Source organism: Odontomachus brunneus, unplaced genomic scaffold, assembly GCF_010583005.1.
Source record: "Odontomachus brunneus isolate Ranch 3 - 2012 unplaced genomic scaffold, Obru_v1 Obru_scaffold_104, whole genome shotgun sequence".
NCBI classification, from domain to species: Eukaryota; Metazoa; Arthropoda; class Insecta; order Hymenoptera; family Formicidae; genus Odontomachus; species Odontomachus brunneus.
The window spans coordinates 231,456-254,896 of NW_022639554.1; the positions used below are offsets into that span (position 1 = coordinate 231,456).

At 34.2% G+C, this 23,441-nt stretch overlaps 2 protein-coding genes across 22 annotated transcripts in view; both read right to left on the reverse strand.

Annotated features, from left to right (window-relative positions):
* Positions 1-2,595: 2,595 nt before the first annotated feature.
* LOC116849042 lies at positions 2,596-4,387 on the reverse strand. Of its 2 annotated transcripts, none has more exons than XM_032825769.1 (2): positions 4,222-4,387; positions 2,596-4,156 (listed from the first exon to the last, which is right to left on the reverse strand). In XM_032825769.1, exon 2 carries the CDS (start codon positions 4,135-4,137, stop codon positions 2,788-2,790), a length of 1,350 nt encoding a protein of 449 aa, XP_032681660.1. In that variant the 5' UTR covers positions 4,138-4,156; positions 4,222-4,387; the 3' UTR covers positions 2,596-2,787. The 2 variants fall into 2 exon arrangements, with proteins under 2 accessions (XP_032681660.1, XP_032681661.1); XM_032825770.1 differs by having other exon boundaries at positions 2,596-4,172; positions 4,222-4,290.
* Positions 4,388-7,334: 2,947 nt separating this feature from the next.
* LOC116849050 (protein retinal degeneration B) overlaps positions 7,335-23,441 on the reverse strand; it is a 77,960-nt gene continuing 61,853 nt past the window's right edge. For 10 of the 20 annotated variants that reach the window (XM_032825798.1, XM_032825796.1, XM_032825795.1 and 7 more), the window contains 2 exons: positions 8,975-17,087; positions 7,335-8,909 (listed from right to left, as the gene is read on the reverse strand). In XM_032825798.1, coding sequence (XP_032681689.1) covers positions 16,943-17,087 — 145 coding nt within the window. In that variant the 3' untranslated portion in view covers positions 7,335-8,909; positions 8,975-16,942. The other 10 variants (XM_032825789.1, XM_032825787.1, XM_032825786.1 and 7 more) reach the window with 10 other exon arrangements.

The following is a 23,441-nucleotide window of genomic DNA, read 5'->3' on the forward strand; positions in this document are numbered from 1 at the left end:
CGTATCGCACTTTTATTATGCAGATAAAATTACAAAAATAGGAAGATATGGTTTGGATCAACCTATTTATTTGTGATTGCAAAATTTTGTTAAGTGTTTGTGTGTAACAAAAAATAACGAATGTTATAGAACCTTGAAATATTGGAATCCTAGAATCTTATAGAATCATAGCATTGTAAAACAGTTATCTTTTTAATAGAATCTTAAAATTTTAATATCTAAGAAATTTAGAATTTTAGAAACTTAAAACTTTAAAATCTAGAAATTTGAATATACGGAAATCTAAAAATCTTGCAATCTTGAAAAATCATAAATTGTTAATAACTTAAAACATTAAAATATTTAAAACTTAAAATCTAAGTATATATTAAAATCTAAAATCTTAAAATCTCAAGATGTAAAAATTTCAAAATCTGAAAAAATCTAAAAATTTCATTTAAATCTCAATATCCTAAAATCATAAAATCCAAAATTATTTATTGATTTAGCGAAAATATAAACTATTTTAGTTCGAATCTCGACTAAAAATATTTTAAATTGTTCATGCCTCGGCTAAAGGGATTTTTATAAAATTTTAACTGATTTTGCTGATTATTTGTTTAGCCAGAGTATAAACTAGCTTTGACTAATATAGCGAAAATTCAAAATATTTGTATTCGAATATCGTCTCAAAAAATTTTAAATGGTTCATGTCCCAGCTTAAGCAACTTTGAGCAAAATTTTTATTAAAATCATTGAATTTCGGTTTAGCCAAGACTCAAACCATTTTTGACTAACCAAAGACTTAAATTATTTTGGTTTCAATCTCGGCTAAAAAATTTTTAAACGGTTTGTATCTAACCTAGAGCGATTTTGGGCAAAATTTTAATCAAAATCGTTGAATTTTAGTTTAACCGAAATTCAAACCACTTTTTATTAAATAAACAAGAACTTAAACCATTTTTGTTTAAATTACGATTGAAAAAAAATTTTAAATGGTTTAAATCTTGAGTAAATACAGCGATATTAGTTAAAATTATACTTAAACCATCTTGTTCCGAATCTCATCTACAAAAATTTAAAATAGTATGTGTCTCGGCTAAAATAATATGTATCTAGGCTAAAACAATTTTTTACAATATTAGCTGAATTTTCATTTAGCCGAAATTCAAGCTATTTTTGTCCAGCTAAGTATGAACTCAAACTTTTTCGGCCCAAATCGCGGCAAAAGAAATTTAAATGATTTTTTCATCGGCTGAAATAATTTTTAACACAATTTTAAGTAAAATTTTGAATAAAATCTTTCACTTTTAATTCAGTTGAAACTCAAACCATTTTTTACTAACCAAGTGAAAACTTAAATCATTTTCGTTTGAATTGGCTAAAAAAAGTCCTAAATAATTAGTTTCGCTAAAGCGATTTTTAGTAAAATATTAAATTGCTGATTTTTTATTTAAACAACATTCAAGTGATTTTCTAATCATTTGGCGGAGACTCGAAACATTTTGATTCAAACCTTGGCTAAAAAAATTTTAATTAGTTCACGTTTTGGTTAAAGTGGGTTTTGGCAAAATTTCAAGTAAAACCGCTTAATTTTGATTAAATCGAGACACAAACTATTTTTGACTAGTTACCAAGTATTTAAATTATTTTATTTCAAATCTCGCCTGAAAAAATGAATTGTATCTCGGTTAAAGCGGTTTTTAGTAAAATATTTAAAATTGCTGGCTCTCGATTTAGATAGAGTCTATACCATTTTTTATTCTCGAATAAATAACACAATATATCATCACCTAGCTAATTTATACGTTAAAGATCTGCAGAAGCCGTAGACATATCCAGAATTGATTTTGAAAGTCTCCTATGTAAAAGTGTAAAATAACATTTCTATATATAAATTTCTATTCCCGCATAACACACTTTATGCAAAGAATATCCTGGGCAAATAAGCCCTTAACAAGTAAGACTTCCTTAGCAAGTAAAACGTTCTGTAGATATCTCTTGGATGTTTCTTGAAGGTATTTGCTGTATGGGTCGATACATACGCTAACGCTCATACGTATCGCTCATCGAACCAAAATCAAAAAGGTTACGTCAAGTTAGTAAAGTAAAGACCAATAATCGATTACCGTTCTTGCGTATCAAGCGATTGTCTCGTTTGTCTATGTATATCGTTGGCCGTATCTTGGAGAGAAATAGCTCTCAAAACTCTCAAGTAACATAGCAGAAAATGTTTAGTAGCTCTTGCAAGTTGACGTCCTGCGTCATTTATGTTACAAGTTGACGCATATCCTGCTTCATGTACTTATATATCACTGGCTCTTTAATATAGTTCATATATGACATATTTCATACATTATCTGATGATTATATAATAAAATTCATGTGATATTTTTTTCCGATCCAGGAAAAATAACATATTCAAAGTTATGTTTTATATACACAGCCATCAAAACCTAGTATCTTTAGTGTATGTCATATATTCTGGTCTGCTTGTTAGAAGGTAACTCAATGACAATAAGTTTCAAAAATTCATAAAATCGGGGACAAAAACACATGGCATCGCTAGTATTTGACGAAAACTTAAAATTGGAATAAAAAACAACTTAAGAACAATTAAATATATAAATCTTTTATTAAAAATATTCATAATTGATAAAAAAAACCATAAAAAAATATTTCTAAAAGTAACACATTCACAATATAGTAGTAAGCATAATGTATTTATAAAAAATTGGGAATTTATATACGCAATTTATCAAAGAAACATAGCAATTATTTTGCACAAGATCTTCAAATCTATCGTGCTCAGAAGTCCCAAAGAGAACAGGTCCCTGTTTCTGAGTCCTCCAAATTTGAATAATCATAAATAGTTACATACGAATTAGGATAACCAATGTCAGTAAGAGACAATAGTCTGCATGGTATATGAGATTTAAAACTATTTGGTGCATTATATTTAGGCTTTTCATTTATAAATTTTTGTATGCTTTTTACGTTCTTTTCCGCTATTAATTTTGACCCGGCAGTTAGAAAATATGGACTTTTTATACGATGTAATTCCAACGCAATAGGTCTCCATGTCCAATGGAATAAATTAAAATCTGCTTGAAACGTTACAATCACATTTGGATGCCGAAACGACGGACCGGACGCATAATCATTGTAAAACATAGAATAAGACTCGAACATATATATCTGCTGACGCTTAATACAATTCTTACAAGTTTGGAGGCAAAAACCTTCTATTTCGAATCTTTTTCCTATTAGTACTATTTTTAAAATCTTAATGCGATGTAAAAGATGCAAGAGAATTTCCCAAGCATACACATATTGTCTCTCAACGATATCTTCCGATATTATATGTACAACGCATTCTTTTACGTTTAAATTATCTAATAATCCGGCTTTCTTCATTCCATCATACAGCGTTAATGGGCGTGATGCGTAATCGGAAAACACATATTCATCAGAAGTCCAGGCTCGAATATTCCTATGATGATAGTTCCGTACATACTCCGTAATAAAATCTTCCATGTTTTCAACAGGTCTCTTATCATCAGGAAATTCAATATATTGTTCCCGATATGAATCCATTGTATATCCAAGTATTCGAAAATTGCGATTTATGATATTTGAGTTGAGATATAATTTCAACGATTGGCATTTTGATGAGTGAGCAGCGGGAAAAAGTTCTGCATGTTTAACACAATAATATTCGGAATAGCATGTTTGACAGGAATGCAAATCATCTTGTCGATAGCACTCATAACATGCTTTTGGGAAAACGATCATCTGGATTTGGTACAACGCTAGGTTGTGTGAGAACTGCATGGATATTTCGTACAAAAACTCATATCTGGAGTGCCTCCATTTATATATGCAAAATATTCTGGAGCGCCAATTCCCTTTGTACTTGTCTAAGACGTATTTTTTTATGGAACTGCAGAATTCCTCATGGCGGCTGCGATCTACTGATAAGTGTAAATTAGAGCAGTAAGAGACCATGTAGCATTGATCACATATTATCAAATCATCATCATTGGTCTTCTTGCAAACGTGGCAAATGTTTGGATGAAAGAAATCATCATGACACATATAATCGTTTGACCATGGATAATATATTATATCTGACAAAAAATCCGTGAAAATGGCCATAAGGATATATTTTATTTCCCTAAAGATAACGAATACTTTATTATAAATTTATTTTGTAAATTATGCGTACGTGAAATATGGTACCTTAGCAGAGAAATTAGATGTTTAACTTTCTTCGCACAGTTCTCAGATATAACTGATCATTGTTCTGAGGAGACTGTTGACTGAGAAAGCTATTTACAAGCTACTTTTGACGTATATGTTCGTATTATAGGACACTGAAAAGGTATTTACAATATTTATTTTCCTAAATGTCATATATATATTGTTGACAAACTGAATTATGTCCGAAAATATAACGACGTATGAGTAACTGTTACCAAATAATGTGTCCCGCATATATACATATATATACGGAGTTCTTTAACAGTTTATTAAATTTATTTTACACTCTAACAGGGAAAAAAAAAAGTAGGAAGAACGAAAAAAACAAGGTTTCAAAGTACTATTACTACAAAAATTGATACAGTAGTTTAGACGATACTTGCCTGAAACAAGTCGAAATAGGCAAATCTTTAGAAATTCTTTTGATTTCGTTCTTAAGAAGCCGTGGACTATCCAACACTAACGTATCGCACTTTTATTATGCAGATAAAATTACAAAAATAGGAAGGTATGGTTTGGATCAACCTATTTATTTGTGATTGCAAAATTTTGTTAAGTGTTTGTGTGTAACAAAAAATAACGAATGTTATAGAACCTTGAAATATTGGAATCCTAGAATCTTATAGAATCATAGCATTGTAAAACAGTTATCTTTTTAATAGAATCTTAAAATAGTTATTTTTTTAATAGAATCTTAAAATTTTAATATCTAAGAAATTTAGAATTTTAGAAACTTAAAACTTTAAAATCTAGAAATTTGAATATACGGGAATCTAAAAATCTTGCAATCTTGAAAAATCATAAATTGTTAATAACTTAAAACATTAAAATATTTAAAACTTAAAATCTAAGTATATATTAAAATCTAAAATCTTAAAATCTCAAGATGTAAAAATTTCAAAATCTGAGAAAATCTAAAAATTTCATATAAAATCTCAATATCCTAAAATCATAAACTCCAAAATTATTTATTGATTTAGCGAAAATATAAACTATTTTAGTTCGAATCTCGACTAAAAATATTTTAAATTGTTCATGTCTCGACTAAAGGGATTTTTATAAAATTTTAACTAATTTTGCTGATTATTGGTTTAGCCTAAGTACAAACTAGCTTTGACTAATATAGCGAAAGTTCAAAATAATTTTATTCGAATATCGTCTCAAAAAATTTTAAATGCTTCATGTCCCGACTTAAGCAACTTTAGGCAAAATTTTTATTAAAATTATTGAATTTCGGTTTAGCCAAGACTCAAACCATTTTTGACTAACCAAAGACTTAAATTATTTTGGTTTAAATCTCGGCTAAAAAATTTTTAAACGGTTTGTGTCTAACCTAAAGCGATTTTGGGCAAAATTTTAATCAAAATCGTTGAATTTTAGTTTAACCGAGATTCAAACCACTTTTTATTATATAAACGAGAATTTAAACCATTTTTGTTTGAATTACAGCTCAAAAAATTTGAAATGGTTTAAATCTTGGGTAAATACAGCAATATTAGTTAAAATTATACTTCAGTACTTCAGTAAATCATCTTGTTTCGAATCTTATCTAAAAAAATTTAAAATAGTATACGTCTTGACTGTATGTACCTCGGCTAAAACGATTCTTTACAAAATTCGTTGAATTTTTATTTAGCCGAGATTCAAGCTATTTTTATCCAACTTAGTATGAACTCAAACTTTTTCGACCCAAATCGCGGCAAAAAAAATTTAAATGATTTTTTCCTCGGCTGAAATAATCTTTAACACAATTTTAAGTAAAATTTTGAATAAATACTTTGTTTTTTATTCAGTTTAAACTCAAACCATTTTTTACTAACTAAGTGAGAACTTAAATTATTTTGGTTTGAATTGGCTAAAAAAAGTCCTAAATGATTTGTTTCGCTAAAGCGATTTTTAGTAAAATATTAAATTATATTGCTGAATCTTTATTCAAGTTATTTAACGAAATTCAAGTGATTATAAATCACTTGGCGGAGACTCAAAACATTTTCATTCAAATCTTGGCTAAAACAATTTTAATTAGTTCACGTTTGGGCTAAAGTGGGTTTTGGCAAAATTTTAAGTAAAACCGCTTAATTTTGATTTAATCGAGACACAAACTATTTTTGACTAGTTACCAAGTATTTAAACAATTTTAATTCAAATCTCGTTTGAAAAAATAAATTGTATCTCGGTTAAAGCGGTTTTTAGTAAAATATTTAAAATTGCTGACTCTCGGTTTAGATAGGGTCTATATCATTTTTTATCCTCGAATAAATAACACAATATATCATCACCTAGCTAATTTATACATTAAAGATCTGCAGAAGACGTAGACATATCTAGAATTGACTTTGAAAGCCTCCTGTGTAAAAGTGTAAAATAACATTTCTATATATAAATTTCTACCCCATATAGCACACTTTATGCAAGGAATATACTGGGCAAGTAAGTCCTTAACAAGTAAGACTTCCTTAGCAAGTAAAACGTCCTGTAAATATATATTGGATGTTTCTTGAAGGTATTTGCTGTATGGGTCGATACATACGCCATACGCTAACACTCATACGTATCGCTGATATGAACCAAAAGCAGGAAGGTTACGTGAAGTTAGTTAGATAAAGACCAACAATCCATTGCCGCCATTGTCTTGCTTGCCTATGTATATCGTTGCCCGTATCTTGGAGAGAAATAGCTCTCAAGACTCTCAAGTAACATAGCGAAAAATGTTTAGTTGCTCTTGCAAGTTGACGTATCCTGCGTCATATACGTTACAAGTTGACGTATATCCTGCTTCATGTACTTATATATCACTGGCACTTTTTTATAATATAGTTCATATATGACATATTTCATACATTATCTGATGATTATATAATAAAATTCATGTGATATTTTTTCCCGATCCAGGAAAAATAACATATTCAAAGTTATGTTTTATATACACAGCCATTAAAACCTAGTATCTTTAGTGTATGTCATATATTCTGGTCTGCTTGTTAGAAGCTTACTCAATGACAATAAGTTTTAAAAATTCATAAAATCGGGGACAAAAACACATGGCATCGCTAGTATTTGACGAAAACTTAAAATTGGAATAAAAAAAACAATTTAAGAACAAATAAATATTTAAATCTTTTATTAAAAATATTCATAATTGATAAAGAAAACCATAAAAAAATATGCCTAAGAGTAACACATTCACAATATATTAGTAAGCATAATGTATTTATAAAAAATTGGGAATTTATATACGCAATTTATCAAAGAAACGTAGCAATTATTTTGCACAAGATCTTCAAATCTATCGTGCTCAGAACTTCCAAGAAGAAGAGGTTACTGTTTCTGATTTCTGAGAATTTAAATTATCATAAATAGTTACATACGAATTAGGATAACCAACGTAATTAGAAGACAATAGTCTGCATGGCATATGAGATTTAAAACTATTTGGTGCATTATATTTAGGCTCTACCTTTATAACTTCTCGTATGTTTTGTACGTTCGCCTCCGCTATTGTTCGTGACCCAGCAGTTAGAAAATATGCACATTTTATGCGCTGTGATTCCAATACGATATTTTTCCATGTCCACTGGAATGAATTAAAATGTGCTTGAAACGTTACAATCACATTTGGATGCCGAAACGACGGACCGGACGCATAATCATTGTAAAACATACAATAAGACTCGAACATATACATCTGGTGGCGCTTAATACAGTTCTTACAAGTTTGAAGGCAAAAACCTTCTATTTTTAATCTTTTTCCTATTAGTACTATTTTTAAACTCTTGATGCGATGTAAAAGATGCAAGAGAATTTCCCAAGCATACACATATTGTCTTTCAACGAAACCTTCCGATATTATATGTACAACGCATTCTTCTACGTTTATAGTATCTAATAATCCGGCTTTCTTCATTCCATCATACAGCGTTAACGGGCGTGATACGTAATCGGAATACACATATTCATCAGCAGTCCAGGCTCGAATGTTCCTATGATGATAGTTCCGTACATACCCCGTAATAAAATTTTCCATGTTTTCAACAGGTCTCTCATCATCAGGAAATTCAATATATTGTTCCCGGTACGAGTGCATTGTATATCCAGGTATATGAAAATCGCGATTTAGGATATTTGAGTTGAGATATAATTTCAACGCCTGGCATTTTGGTGAGTGAAAATCTGAAAAGTGTCTTGCATGTTCAACACAATAATGTTCGGAATAGCACGTTTGACAGGGATGCAAATAATTTTGTTGATGGCACATATAACATGATTTTGCGAAAGTGATCATCTGGATTTCGTACAACGCTAGGTTGTATGAGAACTGCAAGGATATTTCGTGCAAAAACTCATATCTGGACTGAATCCATTGAAACGTGGATAAACGAATGGAGCGCCAATCCCCGCCGTCCTTATTTATTGCGTATTTTTTTATGGAACTGCAGAATTTCTTATGGCAGTTGTAATCTACTAACAAATGTAAATCGGAGCAGTAAGAGATCATGTAGCACCTATCACATATTTTCAAATCACCATCATTGGTCTTCTTGCAAACGTGGCAAACGTTTGGATGAAAGAAATCGCCATAACATATATAACTGCTTGACATTTTTGGAAAATGTATCAGATCTGACAAAAAATCCGTGAAAATGGCCATAAAGATATATTTTGTTTCCCTGGAGATAACGAATACTTTATTATAAATTCATTTTGGAAATTATACGTACGTGAAATATGATACCTTAGTAGAGAAATTAGATGGTTTATTGTCTTCGCACAGTTCTCAGATATAACTGACCATTGTTCTGAGGAGACTGTTCACTGAGGAAGCTATTTACAAGCTACTTTCGATGTATATATTCATATTATAGGACACTGAAAAGGTATTTACAATATTTATTTTCCTAAATGCCATATGTATATTGTTGACAAACTGAATTATGTTCGAAAATATAACGACGTATGAATAACTGTTACCAAATAATGTGTCCCGCATATATACATATATATACGGAGTTCTTTAACAGTTTATTAAATTTATTTTACACTCTAACAGGGAAAAAAAAGTAGGAAGAACGAGAAAAACAAGGTTTCAAAGTACTATTACTAAAAAAATTGATACAATAGTTTAGACGATACTTGCCTGAAACAAGTCGAAATAGGCAAATCTTTAGAAATTCTTTTGATTTCGTTTTTAAGAAGCCGTGGACTATCCAACACTAACGTATCGCGCTTTTATGCAGATAAAATTACAAAAGATAGGAAGATATGGTTCTACCTATTTATTTGTGATTGCAAAATTTTGTTAAGTTTTTGTTTGTAACAAAAATTAATGAATGAATTATAAAAGTTCTAATATTTATATAATATGACGCAAATGCTTCGCCATCACTCAAGCAGCTACAAAGTGTACGTGCGTGTGCGTGTGTACATGTGTATGTGTGTTCAGGAAAATTATAAGTATTAGTAATAGTAAAAAATTCTTAAAGCCTTTCGAGCTTTTTCTTTTGTATGGATTACGACTCAACGACTGAGAAGGGAGCAATGATCGAATGCACAATTAAACCACAATCATCATTTACCATCTATTAATATCCAATGAAGGAAGTGGGATACAATGGGTTTTTCTTTTTCGCTAAGCGTCATCTCCCTTATGTCCCTTATCTAGGAAAAGAAACAGTTATATCGTCGCGGGAGTGGCGGATTCGATCGGAGAGTCTCTCGAGCCAGTCAACATTATTATATATTATATATGTGTATATATATAAAACAATTGTTACACACTAGAGCGAGAGCGCGCAATACAAAACAATGACTCTTCAGGTTGGTTTATTACAATACTTGTCACTTTAAGTTACGCTAACAAAAATATAACTCTCATTACCGGTCAGTATAGTGATCCACACATTCGCATCCGTATATAGTATACAAGTAAAATATCTCTTGCAGTCGCTTACGCATCTAAGGGGCGTCCACCGAGTTGCGCGCTTCGCGGAGACCGTTCAGTTTGTCGTCATGTTTCTTAAGTTTAGAAAAAGTCTATTTTATCGACGGGTTTACGTAGCGATAACAGACACTGATAAAACTACGCGTCGCTAAATCATCCTTATTACAACCGATCATTTTCATTCTAATCAATTAGCTTAGCTATTAAGTAGCCTTTCATAAATACTGCATATCGATTCACCCTCATTTCTCGCGATTAATTAAGTCTCGCAAGGGAAGGTTTGTAAGTTTATCTCGACGACTTTGATGGGCGACTCTTGAATATGTTAAAAATCATTAGAAGACACGTATTTTCTGCTCTTAAGACACATCTAACTGCCATCGAAATCGGTACGAGACACGTTTTCCCATTGGCTGTACGCAATCAACGTGATCACAAGTGACTAGGCTTAAGTAAAAGTGAAAGCTTAATTGTACTAGCGAGTAACATGAGCCACAAGTATATCGTCGGAGAGGAAATATCTCCAACAATCTGAAATCAAAATTCCACTACCGCCTGGCCGCTGCTCGCTTTCGGACAATTTTCGTCGTCGACGATATTTTAACGAAGACCTTGTCGAAATCAAAGTTTTAGGAGGTTCCTTTATGAATAACACGAAGAATCTCCCGAACAACATTGCGACGACTTCATGTCAATCTCACCGTAAACGACGACTCGACAAGAATTCGAGTAGAGAGATTTCTTTCCGAAACTGCGAACTCCGCAGACACCCCATAAGAATATACATACGCATACTATGTGTGTGAATACACATGTGTACATGTACTCACATGTATTTCCAAGTTCGCGATTTGTTTGTTTGTATATTATGTATATGTATATTTCTCTTTTATACACAGATATATATATATATATATATATATATATATATATATATATATATATATATATATATATATATACATACATACATACATATATATATATATATAAGATGTCCTGTTTTCATTTAAACATTATATCTCGAAAACAATTTATTTAAAAAAAAAGTTTCCAACAAAAGAATATTGTAGAATATCGAGGAAGAAAAGATTGTAATTATTTTGTTGATCTTAAAATGATCTTAAAAAATCAACTCCTGACTTATCAAGGTCAACTCTAACTTTTTAATAGAATCATATGGTTTTTAAACATAAATTATGTAATTTCTCTAATCATTCTGCATACAAAAGTACTAGGATGAGATTATCGAAAAGTGTATACTTTAGGAGATATTTCATATTTTATGCTGAAAAGTGTCGAGACAAAAATGTTCATTTTTCGATGATTTTATTCTGATATACTTTTGTATGCAGAATGGTCATAGTAATTTACTTATGCTTAAAAAAACTATAGTGAAACTATGTTTTCACTTAAAAAATTACAATTGACCCCCTTTGACGGAGTTTTTCAAAATCAAAGAAAATCTTTTTCCCCCTCGATATCCTATAACTTTAGTTGGAAATACTTTTTTAAAAATGCATTATTTTCGAGATATTGCAGTATCTAAGTTAAAATGGAACATATCACATATATATATATATATATATATATATATATATATATATATATATATATATATATATATATCCCTTTTAAATGTAGACGTCTGTATATAGAACTACTCTCGTGCCATATTACAACAATACAGACAGATAATCAATGTTTAATGATAATGTTAACTTGCTTAATGCAAGCACCACAGCTAACATAGCATTTGAGCAATACGTAATGCTTCCTCATGTGAAGGATCGGGAGATTGTCGGCACGCAACGTGACGCGCCGCCAACGCAAGGGGCATCGCCGAGAACCAGACAACTCTGTGGCGAGCGGATTTTGCTTAGCGATTCTGCTAAGACAGTCGCTCAACGAAGGAGTGACAGATTTGACGTGCGATCCGCCGTGTGTATTCGGTGATGTCGACAACAAAATTGCGATGGAGGTCGAACAAGATCTACTAAAATAGAATCGACGATTGCGTCTATTCGACTGCAGAGAGTCGATCGTGGATCATTCCCTCTAGAGTTGGCTCGTGAAAAGCGAGGATTTTCATACATGTTCAAGTCAGAAAATCTTCACTATTCAAGCTAGAAGTACATAATTTACTCTAGAGAAAAAGATTCACGATCGACTTCCCGTAGCTTCATTGATACCTTTCTAATTTCAAGTTGCGTGCTTCTTGTACGAACGTCACATGGAACGTTCAAGTCTGAGAATCAGAAAGGTATCTATTTTGAGCCCATGCGTTCAGAATATAGCCCTTGATCATTCAAGCGCGATATTCTGCCTATGATCCGAGTTAATATTTCGCCCATTTGAAAATTCACTTCTGTCTCCTTCGTCGCGCTCAATTCTGTTCTACAGGGTGTCCCTAGCCGCGAATGCAGCAAGATTGTATTTCTCGGCTTGTGTTAATTTCTCACTTACATACTCGATTTGGAAGTTGACCAGAAAACATATCTGTACATTACACGGCAATAAGAATCTCAACAAAAATGCGAGACGATACAATTACGCGTGTATTTATCTAAATATAGACACGCGAGTCAAAAGAACAATTTAATCCGGAGCGCTCGATAATTTACATAAAAAATTTAAGCAACTATTATGTGCTTTACAATCGTGGAAATAAAACTACCATATAAGATAGAGTTGTCAATGAAATCTCTGTTAGAAAAAAAGATTCGCCGCGAGAAATCTACCAACGTTACCAACGTGTGAATCGGGACACCGTGTACATGGAATCCGCGCCCATAGAAAAGATTTATTGTTTTCTAACATCAGTTGTGTGATAGATTTAAGCGTATTAAAATACTCTTGATTATGTCACTCCTATTCCCATAGATGTGATTCGGAGCCGGGACGAATGATCTCTCTTCTCTTTCCTCGATCGACTTTTCTAACTGTTCTCCGTCAAGTATTTCCAGCCATTCGTAGGAATCCCCTGATTTGCAAGAGTAGAAGATCGTGATCGAGAGACAAAGTTATATCTCGTTAAACCTCGACTGATCATCTCAACAGTATCTCGTCTCGGCTCCGAATCCGCGCGTTTTTCTCGTCACACTATTGTCGACAAAGCACCTAGTCATGTCAACGTGATCTCAACACACTCTCTCTTTCTCCCTCCCTCTCTCTCTTCCTCTCTCTTTCTCTCTCTCTCTCTCTCTCTCTCTCTCTCTCTCATATTCTTCACGCGATTAACGTGTTTATTTACATAAAACGCAACGTTATTTACATCGCCCGATACAGGTTTTCTAGGCGTCTATGTAACAAGAGGGAAGTAGCTTCTTTTGTATCACTTATCTTCTAAATATCTCGATGCTTCATCTAACGTAACAATGATGTACACACTCGATCCGACCTTCCTCGGTGAAAAAATGCGCAAAACGTTTCTCTTATATATCGTCATCGCCAGAAAGAGTTCCTGTGATTCCGTCGCAAAGAAAGAAAGAGAGATAAAGTTTCGAGAAAATAATTCTTTAGAACGTCGTCGAATCGATATTGTTACTTGAGTTGTTATAATAACGACTGTAAACAAACGCACTGTTATTTCCGTATAAAAACTTGTACGGAAAGAATTTAGCATGAAAATTATTTCAGAATTTTACGCAATCGAGGAATATATCGATATCTTCTCCCTCAATTTATTACTCTTCCGTTTCATATATGTTATTTATATGTATTTTCGGAACTGAAATACACTCTATACTATGCTATAAACTAAACTATATGGTACTATAAACTATATAACGGTAAAAAACTATATATATAATATATAATATATAATATAAAACTACTAATACCATATATCGTCCACTGTTAAAAAATTTCGAAGAAAACAAGAAAATCATAAATTATAAATAAGAAATATAAGTAAGGAAAGTTCTTATTTACAATCTTGTTCTTATTTTTCCCTCGTTCATTGTGTTTGTTAGCAAAATGAAATTTGCTGGTCGTCTATTCCTGCACTACTGGAAAGCATATAATAAAATTGAAAAGAATTTCTATAAAAAAAAGCTGCAATATAAATATTCTCCCCGTGTACTATCAATCTCGTCTTAATTATTACTCGTTCCATTTCAAACATCTGCACGATAGACTCGATAAAACATCCGTCTCTACCGTTTATCTTCGCGAATAAATAACACTTAATCGTGCCGGTATCGAACCTCTTTCTCGTATACACGCAACTGGAGAAAACGCGATGGCGCGAATGGGTGGAGATCGCGTACAACAATAAGATGCGAAGACGCTTGTAGATTCGCGCCACGCGTGCGAAACACACTCTCTACCTCGCTTAACATCTTCCTATCTCAGTGATACAAGCATCACGCGCGAAGAGAAGTAGCCCTGAAAAAAAACTCGGCGCGGACCTTGCACAGCATTACGTATTACACCTCTCTACAACGTTTTGGCAATGAGTAGAGTACTAACAGATCTTCTTACGCGCTAATTATCTCTAAGCGTCGCTGTGTGTGTATGTGTTTATGTGCTGTGTGTATGTGTCGTGTGTTTGTGTGTATGTCTGTCACAGATAACGTTATATTACTTCTCCTTATTAATAACAACGGGTAGACTCAGGTAACAGTTTCAACAAGTTTCTCTCATTCTCGGCGCATTGTTCTGCCAAACGAAGCTCTCCGCTAATACGTCAATTTATGTACCTTTGCGTCACTCGCGCGGATATCGGGAGAAAGAATATACTTAAAAGTAGAAAGAACAGTAAGTTTACAACGTAAGATGATATTATCGGTTAGCTTCTCTCGTCGTATCAAAAAATGATGCAAAGTATACAAGTGAAAAATCTTGAGTATATGTACATACGCGACGGAAGTCGATTCCGGAATAACGATACGGGGATAATACGGAAGAGGTAGTGATGGATCCGTATATATAACGGAAGAAAACGTATAACTGGAGCTGTACGAGGATTCGCGAAACCGAAGAAAAATGTACAATTCACAGTAACGAGGACCCCCACATGATGCAGGATCCGCGAGACTGAACAAGAAATCTTTTTTAATCTAGTCTTTGTATAGTCTGTCTCATTATGTCGAACCGTATGGATGTAAAATACTAAAGAAGAGGAATGACTGATAAGAACTCCATTGCACTTATTAATGTCCAACAATACGGAATGTCTCATCATTATTGTGATACCTGTGAATGACAGGTTACTGAAGACATTTTGAAATGAAAATCCTAATATGTATATAAAAATGTCGAGACTAGAATTGCTTTGAAATACAAAATGTTAAAAAAAAATTATTAATCCGACTGTTAAAAATTCACGCATTCAGACGATTTATTTAAGAAGTAAGATTTTTACAGTACTATTTTTATTAGCGCAAACTTCACTTTCAATGTATTGAAATCGGAGGACATCATTTTGAACATCTCCTTGACTAAATTTTTTGTCAGAATAAAGTATAAAATATCTCGTAAATCTATTGATTTTTCAACAATTATACTTCTTAGTATTTTTATACATAAAATAAGTAAAGGAATCATATTTATAAAAAAAATCATAATTCCATTTAAAAAAGTGAAGATGACCCTCATATCTTTTTAGCGCTTCCACTTAGAAAAAAAACGTGACCAAAATGTGTTCCCCTTGCCACCCTTCCACTTTCATCTGAATCATTTTTCCGTATCATCAAAAATAATTTATATTTAAGGTGTTCGATTTAAGTGGACCACCCTATATATACAAGATGTATGACGCAACTCGTACATCTGTTCGTTATGGGCAGGTAGAGCTAATCAAATTGAACGAGCAAGTCATGTGCCATTTTGCAAATAACTACGATAATTATTGAGATAACAAAAAAAAGCAGCGAATGAGATAATACAATGGAACGAGTTTTTAGGCAAAGTTTCATCTAATATCTAAATCTGTCAAAAAAATTGTCAATAAATCCAGATATCTTGGACGAAACTTCGTCTAAAAATTTCGTTTTATCACCCTCACAATCTCAAAATCACGCTTTCATTTTTATTATCCAACTTTCTATCGTCAATACCTCAAAAATTATCATGATTGTTGGCAAAATGGTAAAAAACTTTTCCATTCGATTGATTCTACTTGCACACGAGCAAACATACACGTTGCGTCATACGCCTTATGTGTATCGTATAACAAACTATACACACGATGTTCTTTGTTAAGCTATATACAGTTGTGCACTGACAACTACGGAACCTTCCAGTCATTCCTTTTCGCCTCTGGACTCTCCCTGAAGAAATCAACATTTTATTATGTAAAGTATCCAAAAGCAAGATTCCGCGAAGCGAGAATACAAAAGAGCAAATGAGGACAAAGAAAATTAAAGCGGAATGAAAAAAGAATCCGTAAGTTTGAGCGACCGGAATTCCGCGTGACAACCAAGATCCAAGAGATGGGGACCCGCGAGACCATGGATCCACGTGACGAAGAGTGTGAGGTGTGTGTAGGAACGACGTCTACGGCATCGAGGAACTACGGAACGTGGACTAAGGACTCCACGCGATCGGCGTGCACACAAATCTCAAACTATGAACGTCACTGTAATCATGATCCACGACGACGTAGGGGTCTAAACAAGACGACGGCCGTCCAAACGTAAGGTGGACCTACGAAACGAGGAGGGAACTAATCCGCATACGGAACCAGGAGTCGTGATCGTGTCCTTTCCTCGCGAGTTACCGCCGGGACTCGAAGAACGAGCGGCAACGCGCGAATCGTCAGAGTTTCTCGGACGCCGCTGACTGCGAGGATGATGCCGAGGCGTGCGTGGCTGGTGGACCGACGCTCGTAGATCGCTCCAACGGAAAGGGCGGCTTGCCCAAGGGTGGCTGCGAGATTGTACGCTTCGCCGTCCTAAAAGAGCTGTCAATCAGTAAGAATTAGTGAATGAGTCGTGAATTCCCTCTTCGAGACGACCGACGAGAACGTCGACAAATGTAACCCTTTCCGCTCTCGACAGTACAATTTAATTTCTTCAATGGATAGACTGGATCCAAGATAGACTGGATCCTGCGGATAAAAACCTTACTGAAATGATCTCATTCTGTGTAACGTAATTTCGAAATATTAAATCTATTCCTCGTACAATTTTGAAGTTACATGAAATTCCAAATTGCAAAGGCGTTTTCCATTTTCGCTCTGTAAATTTTTAACTTTATTTCTTCAGAGATTTTTGTTGTGATTGGAAAAGGGTTAAGAGTCCCGTCCTCGGAGTCATCTCGGCGAACATTTCATTCCCGGCGTACTCGACATGTCATCATCGAGTCAGCCGACGAATGACAACACGCAAAATGCGATTCTCAGGGGGGACATCACATATTGCATTCTCCCAACTATCCGGACGTCTAATCAAGGTCTATCGATTGTGCGAAACAGAAGCGAATTACAAGTCGATTCTGGAAAATCGTAGAAATATCTGCGTTTACAATCTCTTAAAAGAGAAAAATGTCGGAGACTGTACAAAAATATACAGTAAATACAAATGATAATAAATTAAAAGGCATGGAATGGAAATCCGTTGAAACATTGACAGTGGGTTTTTTTCTTTTCCAGACAGTATCATCTAATTCGCTTCTGTTGTGCAACAACGTGTGCAGTAAGCGGCGGTGATGTCTTTCTTATTCGTCTGTCACATTTGGATGAAAGCGCAATAATGCATTCGTTTCTCCTCTATCATACTTAGGCTGAAAACAATTAACACTTTCACTTGCGTTTGTCAATGCACATTATTCACTTCTGTTGTTGTTGTCGTTGTGTCAATTAGGCTGCTAAAACACATCTTCTTTCGACACCCTATACATAGATAATATCAACAGATGTCTACAGGATGCGGTGAAGAGTATGTAAAACAACCAACTGTTCGTCGAATTTGGAGAAGGTGAGATTTACTTTGACGAATATTTCATTGGAAATCGTAACGTGCAGTATTTTAATTTTTACATTAAATATCCCAACACGATCAATTTCTAAATTAAATTATTTGACGAGGTAATGAAAAAAAATATATATATATTCAATATTTGAAAACTCGATAAATCTCCTCAATTCTTCATGTCTGATAAGTTCAGGGCAGATTTGACAAAAACGAATAATCCAGAGTTCTGATATTTAAATTTCTGGCCTCAAAATTCGACAAAGGAGACATCTTACTTCCCTCTGTTATACATATCTCAGCGTACATCCTGTATAGAATAGTGTGCTTCGCATTGAGATTCAATTCACTTGAACGGACGGAGTGTATACAGATCGCCATTGAAAGCGGATGAATGGAAACAGCACAGCGGGGAAAGCGGCGTGTTTTACATCGTGTTGCTGGAAAGCGTGACGCAGAACATCTCCATAAAGCGTTAATGAATAATGAATCAGATGTATAGAAGACGGAAGACGCCTGTCCGCCCTGCAAATGACAGTGAGACGATTGTTAAAGATTTACACACATAAAAATCCGTTGGTCCTTTCAGATGACGTGGAATTGCGGCGCTAAGCGTTCAACTAAGCGTTACGATTCCGAGCTGTTGAAGCCTTCTCGTTATTCGATAATGTATAAACAATATGTAGTCCTGGCAAGCGCTCCTTTATTAATCGTAAATAATAGAAAATGTACACTGTGTGTGTGTGTGAGAAAGAGAGAGAGAGAGAAAGAGGAGGAAAAAGAAAATATCTAAAAAATAAAAGATATTTTTTCAGAAAGTAATAGTAATACTAATAGTAATTTTTTATTCTAATATAAAATATTATTCAAATAAAAAAATATATATTTTCTTAAGATCTCAGCTTTTCATGAAAGCAATTGTTTTATTCTATTTAAATAAAAAAATTTTAATTTAAGTAAATATGTTATGTATTTATATTCGCTGAATAAATATCTTTTATTTTTTAGATATTTGTTTTCTCAGCATACAATCTTGTTATATTTTTCCCCTCTTCTTGTTATATTTTTTTCCTCAGTATACACTGTTAACACGTTGCCGTGGTGATGGATTTCCGGTGATTGCACGAAAGCTTAACTGATGATTACGTTGTCAAAATCACAGTAAATAAATACAATTCGATGTATCTTTTACGTTTTATTTTTCCATCAGCAGTACAACCAATCTTCTAAGTGCAATTATTTATTTATTATCATGGAGATCATAGTTTTAATATCATAGTTTCTTTTCATATAAATTCTTTTCAATTTTACTATGTCTCTAGTAATGCACACACAGGAATAAACTGTCAGTGAGATTCATCTTGGACCTGATTGACTGAAAACTACAGTATATTCTGCTAGAAGAATAGTAAATTTGTTAATAGTACAATTCTGCTTCTAAAATATAAGTAGCACGTATGAGATGAAATAATCCATTATGACAGAATGCCAGTCTATTATTCGGTTACAAAATAGTAATTTTTGCTATAAAATTCTTTATATTTAAAAAAATTCTTTATATTTAAAAAAACACGATAGTATTATAATAATCGTCACGGCATTCAACGGCCATAATATGGAGAATTGGCACCTTTCGGCAATCGAAGGGAAATCACAGAAATTTCGGACGCGACAAATTCGTGAAGAATCTAGAATTCGCTGCCAGCGCTACAAAGAGGACCACAAGTGGACAAGCGAGAAGGGCGAAACAATCTCTCTTCTAGAGGTAACGCAAAACAGCTATGGGAGTTAATAGTTCGTGGGGGAGAGGGTGGGAGAATGAATTCTAATCGGTGGACCGATCGATCGTCCATCCGATCGACCGATCGACCTTTACAAGCGCGTTGGAAACGAACAAAAAACGTCTTAGTGAGTTGGTTTGAATCTCCCTTACATTTCGGTATTTTACTGATGGCTCTTGTCACGCTCGCTTTCGCTTTCTCAATTAGCGTTCAAACGCTATCGTTTCGTTTCGTCCCGTGGTTCCGCCACCTATGGATGGATGGAATGTCGTGAACGAACCAGAGAACCGCTCGCAGCGACGAGATTGCAATGACGCGCGCGTGAGCGCGCGCACGTGTAATAATGTAGTAGTTGTAGTAGTAGGTGAAGTGTGGAAATTATTAGAATAATTTTCTCTCATCTCTTTATTCATTTTCTTTAATTGTTCTTTTGAATAAGTGCCTTAATAACGAATAATTTCGAGAAATATATTTATAATTTGTTATCGATATTCCTTAGAAGTTTCAAACGGTCAGAGGTTTGTATTACATATTGTATTAACACATACTGTACTTAAATTATATAAGTATAATGACGGATTGTTTCACAGAAATAAACTTTATCCCAAAAATAAATTTTCCAGTATTTTTTCTCAGTGTATATAAATAACCCGCTTTCTTATATAAACAACAATTTACTCTTTTACATACAAAATATGTATCTGTCAAAACAAAAAATATATATATATCAAAATATATATCTTACTATAATCTAATACAATTTATGATATATCCGTCATTATTTATATAATTTAGTCGTCTAATATGTAATACAAATATATAATCATTTTAACGTGTAAAGAATGTTGATAACAACGTATAATATTACTATATATATGTCCTGGTACTTGGCATTTATTGAAAAGAAGATTATTAGAGAAAATAAACAAAGAAATAAAAATTGTTTCAACAATTTTCACATCTCTGTAGTGGTTATAGCGTTGCGCAGCTGCAATGTAATGCATGGTCGAGATGAAAAGGCCGGCGTGATCCTCTAACAGAGATCTCGCGGCGCGCGTTCGCGAAACTTGCGCATTCACATGTAATAATATGATAATAATAATAATCGTGCATGTATATGTACGTGATGTCACATCGTTCGCGATCTATCACATTGTTATTCGTGCTGCCGCGATTTTCTTCTGCGCAAGCAACGACCCCAAGCCCGATCTATCACCGGGGGAGAAATCACTGGTTCTGCGATCGTTCGAATCGACTCGCTGAAAACTGAACTTCACGTGGAAAATCTGCGCTCGATCGACACGCAAAATTCCGCGACACGTACTCTGCAAAACTACCTTAGATAAGTTGACTTCTAATTAAACCGCAATTTAATCTTAAAAATTTAATTAACATTAGAAAAAAAGTCAACTAGAGTGAAATTCAATTCAGACGAGATCTGAATGATAAACGTCGAACTACGTTACAAACCTACGTTTCAAGCAGAGGAACGTTAATTACAATTGCAGATGAAAATACTCTGCAATCGTATGTAAATTTTGAATTCACGTTCCAATTTAGATCGTGACTGAGAGTTCCACGAGAATTCCGTCAGCCGCGAGGAGAACGCAGATGCGAGCGATCAGTGATGGATCTAGCGTTTTGTAACACAAAACACTCATCTAATAAGTCTGTCAAGCGGGACGTGAATGAAAGAAAGAGAGATATAGAGAGACGGCGGTTTACCTTCGTCGCTAAAGTGAGACCGGTTCGTTTCAGGAAGGATAACGAAAACGACTCTATCGCCCGGCATATCTAGACGATCATAGAGCGGATTAACCACAAATCCTGGATATTATGTACTCTAGCCAATAGACAAACAATAAGTTTCGAGCGTAGGATGGCGACAACAGCTTTTTTCGCCGAGTGAAAGATAGAGACAGAGTGATATTTAACTACGCTGAGACAACGCGACATATCCTCATAGCAGGTACCTGCAATCAAGAGACTCGTCAGCGATATCGATCGGATGGGCCCACTACTTTATTGGTTAGACATAGCATGGGACATGGTCGATGTAGCGCGCGTTAAAGGTAGAAAGATTCAGCTGAAGCCATTGATCAGAAAGTGGCTTATTGTCGATTGGATGATGCATCGGGTTTACTCATTGCGACGACCGTGTCGCGTATTCTGTGGCTCAATTTGACATAACGACGGCATCAGCTATCGCCAGAGTATATTCTTCTCATGTAAGAGAGATTAAAGGAGGATCTTATGAGAACGGATCTAATAACAAACGTTATTAGATCCGTCATGAGGGATACTTCGTAGATGCTGATATCATCTCAACGAGTCTGTATAAACAAATAAAAATTGTTAGGACTATTGCACACACATTTGTCTTTGTGTGAAGGTAGATAAAGAGCCGAATTTTACACAATCTTTCTACCGATAAATTCGCGCTGCGACATATGTGAGACTTCGGGAAAAACGGAGAGCGTAGGCGCCGACTTTCGCAGGTTTCAGCTGCTTTCAGACTTTCAGAGGAAATGGCTTACTGCATTTATTTAGTTACGCAAACGTATTTATTACATAGCAGGATGTAGAACTTTGTGCAACTGTCGATTCGATCACAAGTTGAACGAATCCGCAATTGTAAACACGACTTCGCATGAAATGTTCCGTAATGTTTCAATCTAATTTAAATGTGTGCGTTAATTACATTGGTAATGAAGCGTTCAAACTTTGCTTTGAAATTATTCCCTGCAAACTCACAAACTGGGCTATTATAGTACCTCTATTTCTTGATTTAAGCATTTCCAATGAAGAGTACTTATTGTGACTATAAAAGACTTTATAAAATACTATATTCTATGAAATGTCTTTTAATGTGTCTTCATCAGTTTGCAAATTAGACCGGTTGCCAGGCACAGTCGGTGCCTACGCCGTAGAGTAAGTAGTAGACGGTTATAGATAATTACCAATGTGAGTAAGTAAATTGTACGTAGATTATAGGCGTGTGTTAGATGTGAGTAAGGTAGATTTTCCGCTTTAAGTAGACGCTGTTGCGCGCCGGGGAGTTCACCGCTGTGTCGTTACTGGAACATAGCCGGTGCTCGTTTTCACACACACAGAGGACACACACACTTGCCACGGCGAGATGTGGCTATTCCCGCGCGCGAACGCCACACAGGGTGTCCTTGCTCAAGCCTTTCTTGCCTGACCGTAAGAAAAGCACGGCGAGAGCCATTTGCCGCAACGGCGGTGCGCTATTGGATATCAGAATTGAACGATTGTTGTATTTCTTTTTATCAGCGCGTAACAGACGAATTTTCGATTAGCTCTAAATGTGTGAGAGTATAATCAAAGCAAAAACGTTGTGTCGAGTATTCACAAGACCAGCGACAGGACCAGATTCATCAAATGTCTTCTCAGATTTACGTTAACGATCGTTAAACTGACAACATAATTAACATAACTATCGTTAACGTTTAATAAAAGCAGAGGAAACTAAACAATTACCGATGAAAGTTTCTCTAAGAAAGTATCTTTAAATTGTAGCATTCGAAAGTGTTGTCAGGCAAC